Source organism: Hipposideros armiger, unplaced genomic scaffold, assembly GCF_001890085.2.
Source record: "Hipposideros armiger isolate ML-2016 unplaced genomic scaffold, ASM189008v1 scaffold_304, whole genome shotgun sequence".
Lineage (NCBI taxonomy): Eukaryota > Metazoa > Chordata > Mammalia > Chiroptera > Hipposideridae > Hipposideros > Hipposideros armiger.
In genome coordinates this window covers 1,394,754-1,406,564 of record NW_017731654.1, presented here as the reverse complement: position 1 = coordinate 1,406,564, position 11,811 = coordinate 1,394,754, and the positions used below count along the sequence as shown (strand labels likewise).

Genomic DNA, 11,811 nt, shown 5'->3' with positions numbered 1-11,811 from the left:
AGAGGGCAGTGTCACTGGCCCTCATATGTGGGATCTGAACCGGGGCCCTCTGGCGTCCCAAGCCAGTTCTTAACCAACGCGCCACTCGGCCAGCCCACCAGGCAACCTTTCTTGATGTCTGGTAAATGATGCTCAATAAAATCATCTGATCCTTCAACCACAGGCATAATTCTAAGTTGGGAGATACAGCAGTGAACAAATAAAGTCTCTGCCGTCATGGGGTTTATATTCCAGTAAGGGAATTAAAAAAATAAAAAAATTAGGCAAGACTTCTAAAGAGGTGAGAACTAAACAGACACCTGAATAAAAGTCAGTTTGCTGTGTAGAGAAATTCAGACTGTTCCAGGCAAAGGGGCCTGCAAGGAGTAGAGGTAGAAGCATGTTGGGAATGTACAAAAAGCAGCGAGGAAGTTGTGATAAAAGCACGATGAATGAGAAGTAGAAAATAAGGTCACAGTGTTAACCAGGGGTCAGACCTCGTTGGGAGCTGAAAGTCATTGTAAGGCATTGGAATATATTTTAAGATCATGGTGAGCCATGGGAGGAGGGTGAGTGTGTGAGTGTGAGAGTGTGTGTGTGTGTGGTGCGAAAGGGTCGGTACATCGAAAAGAGTAGGAAAGACATGATCTGATTTATGTTTTAGAGGGAACACTGGAAAACTATAAAAATAGGCTGTGGGGAAGCAAAATTAAGGAGAAAAAAGTAAAAGCAGAAAGTCCATGTAGGAGGAACTTTTTTGAGTGATGAAGGAAGCTTAGACTAATAGGGCAGCTGCAGAGATGTAGGGTGAAAATGGAAACTAATTTTAGGACAGACTTTAACTAAATGTATATGGTCAAACCAATACCCATGGATGGCTGGAAGGAAGTTTGGTTTCTAAGCAAGTCCCATTAAGACGTTACTGTATACTCAGTCTCTCCAGGTTCTAATTACTATTCCTAAGTATTATTTCCACATGTTCACACACACACCACCCAACAAAAAACATTATCAGAGAAGTTCCCATCCAGTGAGCTTGCAGGTAATCCAATCGTTATATGACACAGATTTTTGCTATTTGCTTATATGTAGATGACTACCTTAGAACAAGTGTTCTGATAAATTCTGATAAAGTACAAGCGCATAAAACACACCTGCAAAGCATTTTCTAGCTAATCTTGCCTTCCTTTGCATAATAAGCACCTTCAGTATAATAGCCTAACTGGACTAGAATGCGCCACTCAATTCTTCCTAGTCAAAGTTTGCAACATTGTTTCTAAAGAGTTTGAACAAGAACACAGGCCATGGAAATTGGGACACTTTTTTAAAAAGGTAAAAGAAAACTGTGAAGTCAGAGAACCTCATTACTGTGCTCAACTATCTATCTTCCCTTACCAATTTAACCCTAAAAGGGTGTTTTGTTTAAAATGCATACTGTGCTGGCTAGATGTCTCTCAAGATTACCCTAACACATACCTCAAGGCCACCTGCAGGATAGTATTCAGTATACTGAACCTGCAGGAGCTCCTCATGGCTGGAACCTGACTGCAAAGCACAAGCAGACGCTCTGTAAAACAGCTGAATGAAAAACCAGCTGCCCTCCACAATTTCAACCTTGGTAATGTATTCCCCAAACGCTCAACTTCTCTTCCTGGTGTAAAAGTGCTTGACTACCCATCATTACCTCACATAAGGCCTTCCTTAACCGTGCTATCCCACCTCACTGCTCTGAGCAACAAGCCATGTCGCAAGCTGCCTGCTGTTAAACTATGTTACACAACAGTCTGTGATTTATCCAAAAACTAGCTTCATGGGAGCCTTAGCTTCCTTTCTGTTCCTTTTATTCCTCCTCTGCTTTCATTCAATATTCATCAGATGTTTTGCCCCATCCAGAGGGGTCGAACATGGTAGAAAGAGCAAAGACAAAAACTGGGTGCCAATCCCAACTATCTCAACTTTGACCTCAATTCCTTTATCTGTAAAGTGCACACAACACACATGCCAGGCCTCCTTCACAATGCTTTTCACAAGTCTAATCCAAATGAGAAAAGCCTGCAAACTGTCACGTGCTGCCCAAATGTAAGATCCAAGACAAGTTCAGACAAAACATAGCTCAAAACCAATATGACCAAAACCAACCAACCAACCAACCAATATTACAGGTGGTGCCCAGCACCTTGCTATCACTCAAACATTTAAGCAAATAAGGAGTATTTTCCTCCAATAATGGGATGACTAAATAGGAGAAGCACCCTGGCCAGGTCTCACAGAGTCACTGTAGAGTCCCTGGAAGGTTATCTCCCCATGTCTGGGCCTTCTTTCCCCCAACCTGCAAAATAAAGATTTGACAATGAAGGATTCTAATATTGCTATGTTAGGGGAGGCAGCGTCTGAGACCAAACTGCCTTTACCTGCAGTGTCATGAAGACAGCACCAGAAGATGATAAGGACTAGATTGAGAGGCAAAGGAGCAGAGGTCTCGGTTAGCACATCACTTAGGAGCAGTGTGACCTTGGCCAACTCCCTTAACGAGCAAACCCCCTCCTCCCATCCACATCTGTAAACCTAGGAAAAGGATCCCAGCCGGCCCGAATCCCGGGGCAGCCGGGGAGTCCAGAGACCACAGTGCGCGCCTTTTGGCGCGTTGGCCAGTTACAGCTCTAGCTCTCCGCAGCCCCTCATCCCGAGAAGAGTCCCAAGCTCTTCCGCAGGCGAAGGATGGACCCCTTCCGGACGCGGGGCGTGCCAGGACAGCAGTTTCGATTTCCTAAGGAGAAGGGTTACTTCCCCCGCCGTCCCAGCTCCTCCGGGAATCAAAGGAGCCTCCCCGGCCGCCCCTGGGATCCCCGCAGCTGCACGCAGTGCCGGCACGGGACCACCTAACCCGACTCCGCAGTCCGCCGTGGTCCCGTGGGGTCTGGGACCGCCGGAGGGGCGTTGAATAGGAATAGCGCTGAAGACCCCGGCCCGAGGCGCCCGGCAGAGACCGGAGAGGAAGGCTCGCGAGACGCGCTGTGCCCCACGCGACCACGCCCGGCCGTCCCCTTTCAGGATGCTTGGCCCAGCCAGCAGCGCCCCCACAGCTTCGCGCCTTCCCGCGCGGCTCCACAAAAACCCTACCTTCCGCCATGTCGGGCCCGGCCCTGCCTGCAGCCTCGCGAGAAGTGCGCCGCTCAACTGGGGCGGTGCGTAACGGAGGCCCCAAATCTCGCGAGAGTTCTGGGAAGCCAGGCAAAGGGAGGAGTCGGGACTAGGAAAAAGCGGTGAAGGAAAAGTGAAGCGGGCAGCTGGACACCGGAAGGACCGAGAGCCCGTCTCTCCACCTAGTAGTGCTTTCGAGGCTCGGGACTGATCAGGCAGTGACCGGGCTCTATCATATTCCACCCCCTGGAGAGGGCAGTAAAAAGGATGGACATACGAGCGTGGACTGCGCTTTGGAACAGCTTGACTGTGAGAGGGTCTAGAGAGGGGTTTTGTTGGTCTTGAGGTTGTTTGTAAAGATGTGAGAAGCTAAGAGAAAAGAGCCAGAGAGGGAAAGGCTGATGACGGTACAAGTTCCCCGGGGAGGCGGGATGCCCTGAAAGCGAATGCAGAAGGGATTCAGGAGACGGGATTAATTTTAGACTAGAGGCAGGTCACTGTTATTTTACTAAACAGGAAACAAGAACACGATTGCAGATAGATGTGAAGGGGGAAAGAGAGATCAGGGAGATTCCTCGATGACATCAATTTTGTGGTCGAAGTTCGTAAGCAAGGGGACCAGAAGAGAGTGAAGAAAATTTGGGAGAGGACTCCGGTTGGAAGGCCTGCCTTCAAGTGTCTCCCATACGTATTTTTGTTTTTTGGGGGTTTTTTTCTAGCAGAACTCAGCCACCTGGCTGCAGAAGCAGAGAATATGGATTATAGCATTTGTCCAGGGTTTAGGACTTATTCCCAGAAAGAAATTGAGAATACCGTAAGAATACAGCTCATGTGCAGACTGGGTAAAGACTGATGTAGGAGTCATGAAACTGCAGGTCTCTGTAATATTGAAGACATTATGTCCTCAGTATGAACAAGGGTGTGAGAGCCCTGTGGTCAGGGTGGTAAACTCAAGTTCCTAAGTTAAGTAGCAGTAGATGATAAAAGTCTAGGACAGGGCCATGGACTACAATAGGTGAACTGGAAGCTTAGAAAATCAGATATTAGAATTTAGAGATAGGGAAAGGAGACCAATCCATAAACCATGTGCTAAAATCTTTACAGGGAATGTGGGGATGACTAAATAGGACACACAAAAAAATGTGGCCTAAAGAGTAATATAGCTGAAGAGCATAAGACCTTTCAACAAAGATTTTTACTCAAAAGAGAGTCAAAAGAATGCTGCATGTACTCATTCCTAGGAACATCAACACTTAAGGTCGGCAGGGAAAGCCATGGCTTTGGAGAATAGCCAAGAAAAAGGGATGGTTGGTTCAAGGAAGGATCTAAGGACAGCATGAGGGTGTCAGAACAGAAAAGGGGCAGCATTTGAAACTGGAGTTTTCAGTGGTGCCAAAATTAAGCATTAGTGGGTAGTGAAGTGGGTAAAAAATTTGGAGTTCAGAACATAGAAACATAAGGTCATGGACTTAAAATTTTGAGGACAATTCTGGCTGAGGGACACCTGGGATATGGATGGGGAGAGGGTACTGAACTGTCTAATAACAATGGCGTACTCAGGGAAATGATGGTCCAGTCCAGTTGTGGCGGGAAGAGTCAAGATGTGCAGGAGATATGGGCAGGGAGGTGCTTAGAGGAGCTGCACTAGCAAGCAGCACTTAGACTAAGGAGGGGGGAGTACTGTACTTGCCAGGCTCAACAGAGGTGCCATAGCTTAAAGCTTCTCTGTCGAGAATGGATTCTCATGTGCCACATGGTGAGCCATTGGGGCCATCAGGGTGGCCAGGTACGCCAGTCTCCTCTGGCCATAAGCAGCCTCATCTGTTTATCTTAAGAGTACCCTACAAATATTTTCTGGGTCATAACATAAAAATGACATAAAAGTGGTTGGGAAGTACTGTCATTACTGATGCCTGGCTTTACATCATAGGACTTATCTTTGCCTCACCAGCACCAGCCTAGCATCTGGCATACAGCAGCTACACAGAATGTTTGATGAGTTGTTACCACTGTCAGCTATATATTGGGAGTCCAGAGAACTGGATTCAAGTTTGGCTCTGCAACTGATTTGCTGTGTTGATCATGGGCAAGTCCCTGCAAGCTTTACACTTGTCTTCTCAGATTCTCCATCAATTTCAGAGGGATTTGGACTAGACTCCATTGTTCTTAATTATTTAGAGGGTCACAACCCCCTCTGAGGATTTGATGAAAACCAGGGACCCTCTCCCTTAGGGTGGCACACATGCAAGAATAAACAAACGTGTGCCCTTTCAGTTTGCTCGGGCCAGCTGCCCACAGTCAAATGAGAGCTCACCTTAAGGGATTTATTTAACCAACTCAAGGGACTGACTACCTCCTCATCAAAACCTAGTTTCAAGAAGTCCTCTAGCAGAGGTGAAAGTGCTCCTTTTAGAAATGCCTTCAGTATAACCCTATCTCTGGACCCTGGTCTTCTGAGTAGACTCTTAATGGCTTGAATCCCCAGAGCTACAGAGGACTTCTTAGTAAAGCCTATAAAATAAAGCATCTGTAGTACTCAGTGAACTACAACCCCCAACAGGCTTGGATGGAGCTACATTAGATGTGACCCGAAATACAGACATCTTGAAAAATCTGAGCCCTTAGAACATGGTTCATTTTAGACCTAATTCAGGTTTTGCTATTAGATTAAGAGAAATAGTACGGAGTTGTCTTGGACAGGGAACATGAATTGTGGAAGGGATAAATGCTGACTGCCTTAAGAACACAGGGGAACAGACTCTGGGGAGGCAGTGCCTTTTGTGGTAGAAGGAGGGAGGGGATTGGTAGTCTGTTGAATTGAGTTCAAGTACTAGCCTCAACATGTCCACTCTCTGTGACCTTGGAAAAGATGTTTTTTAGGTAAGGGTTCACGACATCCAGTATGTAAGGAAGGTTGTGGAACTGAATCCCAGCTGTGAAATTTACTTCCTCTACAATCTTGACAAATGAATCAGAACCTGTTTCCTCATGAGAAACTATTGCTTTGGAGGATCCTTATAAGAATTTGGCTAGATCCTTTATGAAATCTGCCACAAGCCTGCCACAAAGTAAAAGCTCAATAAGAATTTGATGCTCGATAAATAAGAACTGGTGCTTGTTAGGAGTGAAATGTCACTATGAGCACACTAGTACCGTTATTCCTAATGGAACACTGCTGGGAAGGGAAAAATCAAGTATGTTTCCCCTATGCCTTTCTGTGCAGCTCCTATGTATAAGATGTATTCTGGCTGCATTTTGTAAAAGCCTTTTCCTTCTCCTTCAGTTTATTCCACCTATGTGAATGGGATTCAAAATTCTTTAATCATTTCACTACAGTTCAGGTTGATGTGCTGACTCAACAAACCAAAAAGGCTAATCCACCTTGGCAGATTACACACATCTGAAACTGAACAACCAAAAATATCTTACTCTGGAAATAATTTGCTCTGCAAACTGAATCCTATTGAAGTTTGCAGTCCTCCAGAAAATGAAAAATTTAAGTTTAATAAGGTGGTTACAGCCCTATCTTTATAAGGGGAAGGGAGAAAATCAACTGGTCCTCCCTCAAAGCCTAACCTGGCACAGTTGGCAGAAACCTCATTTGCATTTGAAGCAGCATGCAAATAAAATTTTTTTGCTAAATACCTGGAGTATATGATTATGCATAAAACTGATATTTAAAGTTCAGGTACCATCATCTAGACCCTTCTATAATAATTTTATTTCAAATATATTTATTAGGGAAATTAAACTGAAAATGATCCCCAATCTTCCCCAAACTCCTCTCAAGGAGGATTTTCTTCTTGTTTTTAACTCAGCTCTGATTAAGCGGTCTAGCTCCATGTTTTCACAGTTTGTAAGGAAGAGCCTTTAATAGCCACTGGCAACTTGTATCTAGACAAACAAGCTTTTAACACCTAACACTGTATATCCATATGAACTATATGTAAGGATGCAGGGTGAAAAGCTGGATGACATCCTATTAAGAAAAAAAAGTACTCTGTCTTGCCTCTTTTGCCACTAACTTTACTAAGTGATCCTGGGCAGGTATTTGGGCCAAGTTTGCCCATCTGTTTAGGCAATAAGGTGGTGATTGAGAAGACTGATTGAAAGCCTGTGGTCTTGCAGTTCACATTCGAATCTGGGTTCTTCACCTTTTAGCTTAGCTTTATGGTAGAACTAGTTTAAGCCAAAGACAAAATCCCCAATAATGCTCTAATATGTGCTTATTTTATTTAGGCTCTACATCAGCATCACAGAAAACTCTGATTAAAGAATGGTGCTTGGCCCCATACTGGAAAATGTTAGACTATTACATCAAGTTGGAAGCCAAGTTAACTTCCCATCCTCTGGTTCCTTCTTTAAGTGAAGTTTTAAAAACTCTTTATCAAGGTTGCCCTGTGGAACCTTTGGTATCATGTACTGTTTACATAGAAAAAAATCCCACAACTTGCTTTTGAGACCTGCATCCTAAAACCAAAATAGCTCATGATACAGCCTCTAAGTCATCATTTATTGATTTATAGAGCACCCATCACATGATAGAGGTGCTTTACAATACAGTAAACATCACAACAGAACTCACATAGTTAAATACAATCAACAAATTACAGAACTAAAAAAAAAAAAATAAACTGGAATGAAGCAACATTATGTCAAATTTCAAAGATGCTGAGAAGTGGCAGTACAAAAAAGGTAATTCCACCAACTGGAGACCAGACTGGCAAAGATACACAGGCACCACAACCCCAAATGGGCAGATTTGTAGAGGGTGAGTAAGCATATAAAATAAAATTTCACAACCGAGAATGAAGGCCATTAAAGATACTATGACACCCAAGTGATCACAGAACTAGTGGAATACCTCACAAAGATATTACCTTATAATGACAAGGAAGTCAACCTCATATGGACTTTAAACTCACAAAGAGGCCAAAAAGCCATTGAGATAACCCATCCCATTATGAGCAGACTGCAATCTATAAGCCTTTATAAGAGCTTGGAATAAATTTAGGAAGCAGCCAACAGTTCTATAATCCATAAGACTGTGTAGATGTTGATAGTTGGCACAAGGTTAGGGAGAAAAATCCTTTTCCTAAAGCAGAGGAGTCACCTCACTCTAATGATGAGGCACTGGGGGGACAAAAGCCACCTGGATCAGTGTCACCCAAGTGTGGTTTAATAACAAATGTAGAGGCATTTAAATTCACACTGTCAGATGAACACTGGGAAAGGCACAGATGACACCTCTGACAGAGGAAAAAAAGTCAAAACATCTATGGAGGCCTGTAGCACAGTAAGGGCACCAGGTGGAAAGGAGTGTGAAGAGAGGTGCACGCATTCCTGGCTCTCCCTTCTACTCCCCAGATCTAGCCCTAAACAACACGTGGATATACCAAAGTAACTGCATTAAAGTGGCGCTTAAAGTTCAAGAATAGTTGTCCCTGAGTTACTAGGTCATTTGCTACTCCCTGATGAGTTAAATCACCAGGTTTTAACTCAACAGATTGCTAACAGAATCACAGCAAAAGGAGAGCAAAATTCAGATTCTATTTTGCCACAAGCAACCACCATGTGAACAACTTCTGATTTAAGAGTAAAGGGATTGCGTTCAAAGTCCCACGTAGGTATGTGTACTGGGACTTTGGGGCAACGCTTTTTACAGAGTCTGAGAAAAAAGTCACAAAGTTCTTGAAGAAAACTGGGCTACAATGAATAAAATCAAACAATTTTCACATTTAGTCATTACACATTTATGGGTTTTTATAATGCTTCAGAGCGGAGACCAGCCTGGGATTTAGAAAAATCACTATTGTGACTACACCCTCAACCATTTTACTTCTGCTTTAATAAAAAGGACATGCGAAGTTCATAGAGGAGTAGGCTACCTGCAGGAATCCTTTCACGCTTTCACCAAAGCATTTCTCCAAACCCCACAGAGATGCACTGATTCTCACAATTAAACGCCATGTCCCACCTGGTACTGTCTCAAATTCTGTCCCTTACATGCCAAAGACTACCACTTCCCAATCCCAACCTCACACCAAACAGTGAGGAATCTGGGCCTGCCTTTAACACTGCACATGCTCGCCTAACCATTTCCTGAAGTTGTTTTAGAAAACTTAGGATATGAAATATACTTATGCTCAAACATTAATAAAATCCAAGTGCACTATGTCAGTGACAGAATCTGTATGTCAAATAGCAAAGCATTTACACCTCTGCAATGCTTTGAGATTCACATAAGAATCTGGATAGAGCCCAATACATATACTGACATGGCCGTGTGATTTTCAAGTATTAAAAGTTTGTTTGCATAAGGAATCGACCTGAGATTTTTCTAAACTGCACTTCTCTGGCATTCAGTATTATAACCTTCATTCAATACAATAAAAGCCAACAACTTGACAATTATTGGAAAAAAATTGTATTTTGGAAGAACTCACTACATAAGGTGACAGAATTCCAAAATCAAATTACATGAAAATATACATCGCAATTTCTTTGTACAATAGTGAGAAAAATCTGCAGTATAGAAGAATAGAGGCAAAGAAATATGAAAAGGGCTAAGGAGAAGGGTATGAGGGTAAACAGCATCTTTCATAGCAAACCCAGAAGTTAAGTAGAAAGCCTGTAGCTCTGCATGCTTTATTCATCCAATCTTAACATTTGGTAACTAACTGGACGGCAAAAAACCAAATCAGAATTTTGTATAGTTTGGGGAAATTTTCAGTATGTTTAATTCGGAACCAATTATTTTTAGTTCTCGGGGATAATGATAGTTCAAGAGCTCTCAACAGCCAAAAAATGTTATTGCTACATCCAATCCAAGAGATGGGTGCAACTAGAATACAAAAAGGACAAAGCACCTAGTGATGACCACTCCTCTGAAGTCATCATTAAAAATCAAGTAGTTGCTTATTAAGTACTTCAGTATTTGAACTAAATGATTTGAAAACTTTCTGGCAGATAGAAGAGATAAACGCAAAGGGGAGTGTGTCAAAACAAAGAAGATACAAAAGTTTAGTAAGTGAAAAGAGTTTAATGAAGCCTCAATGGTTTAAAGAAAATTAAATGGAAACTTTTAATCCTAATTGCTTTTCATCTGACATGCTTTAAGGAGTCTTTTAAAACTGATAAGAAACAATGAGTAGGGGAAGAAAACCTGCTAAAATCTTTTAGAATTTACATGATTCTTAGTCTACTACAAGAAAGCATTATTTGGTACAAGGTGTATTTGTGGATGTACATGAACAGTATATATATTATCCGGATCATGTTGTGCTATGTACAGGTCTTTACAATTCTTCCTGAAGGTTAAAACAGTTCATTAGAATTCAAAATGCGTAATCATCTGTAAGTTGGCACTTGTTAGGCTCTTGTCAGCATTGATACTGGCATGTTTTATTGCAGCCCAGTTCCAGCCAGTGTTTGCCAACTCGTTACAACAGAAGTCCAGCAATAGGTGGGTAGAGTGCAGGAAAAACAGTGCCATGTTTCTCAATTGGAGACCTAAGACAAAACAAACAGCATTATATAATACATTTATAAATTACAAAAGAATTCATGTATTAGACATTTTTATTCACATGCTATTTCTTTAAAAACAAATTCTTCATTTTATTTTAAGCTCACTTTTGTGTTTGTCCAATATGGTAACCACATATGGCCAGTTCATTTTAAATTGAAATAATAGTAAAAAAAATTTTTTTTAATTTAGTTCCTCGGTTACACTAGCCACATTTCAAGTGCTCAATATAGCTAGTGACTACCCTATTATAGGATAGACCATTTCCATCAGTGTAGAAAGTTCTTTTGTGCAGCCTTAATTTAGATTTTGCAACACTCCAAATGTCTTTCAACTTATATCTGGAGTCAAAAACAAAAGAACTACTGTGATTTGAAGAACTACTGTGATTTGGAGAACTACAGTTAAGTGATTTGAAAATTTATAAATATTTAAGGATATTCAGAAAAACAACTTAAGATTGCCACACCTCTCAACTTACTAAATTTTATCCAACTTTCTAGATTTAGTCCAAACCCATTTTCTCCATGAAGCCTCCCACAACTGGCCCTCCATCAGAATTACAGTTTTCTGTTGTTTAGCTGATCTCATACCCTCAATTAGCCTAGAAGTCAATACCCACATTTAAGTAAAAACAACTACCATCTTAGTGAGTGCTTATTATGTGCCAACCAGTATATGAAGTGATTTACACACTTACGTAATGCTCATAATCACCATATGAAGCAGTTTTGCCCTATTTTACAAAGAAAAGTGAGACAAGGTCACACAGCTAGTAAGTGACAAAGCTTCCTGCCTAAAAAGTTAGGAAACCACTAAGTTCAATTTTCAAAATGAAAATCTCATTTAATGATTGGACTTTTCAGAGCCTTTTTGATATTAATGTATGCTTTGACTATGTAGGGAGAGCAGGGGAAGGAGGCAGGGAGGAGAACACCTATTACTATTACATCCAATCAAATGTTCCAGAAACTCAGAAACGTGTATTATGTGCCAAGGACAAAGAACTTGAATAGAAAATGACTGGGAATTCAAGAGATGTAACTTTAAACTCCTAACAAAGAAGTCAAATGTACTTAGAATTAAAGCAAATATTTAACCCACATCAGACAAGTTAAAAGTTCAGTGTGTCTTCTAAAGCTCCAAATGAATTTAGCAATCTT

The 11,811-nt window shown here is 41.8% G+C and overlaps 2 protein-coding genes across 6 annotated transcripts in view; both read right to left on the bottom strand.

Moving 5' to 3' along the window:
- Positions 1-3,161, bottom strand: part of ANKFY1 (ankyrin repeat and FYVE domain containing 1) — a 97,984-nt gene extending 94,823 nt beyond the window's left edge. Inside the window, exon 1 of the mRNA XM_019659839.1 lies at positions 3,100-3,161. Coding sequence (XP_019515384.1) covers positions 3,100-3,109 — 10 coding nt within the window. The 5' untranslated portion in view covers positions 3,110-3,161. The remainder of the gene's footprint in view (positions 1-3,099) is intronic.
- A 6,370-nt stretch (positions 3,162-9,531) lies between these two features.
- Positions 9,532-11,811, bottom strand: part of UBE2G1 (ubiquitin conjugating enzyme E2 G1) — a 125,381-nt gene continuing 123,101 nt past the window's right edge. For all 5 annotated transcript variants that reach the window (XR_002125946.1, XM_019659874.1, XM_019659871.1 and 2 more), the window contains one exon: positions 9,532-10,632. The gene's annotated coding sequence lies outside the window, so the exon portion shown is untranslated. The remainder of the gene's footprint in view (positions 10,633-11,811) is intronic.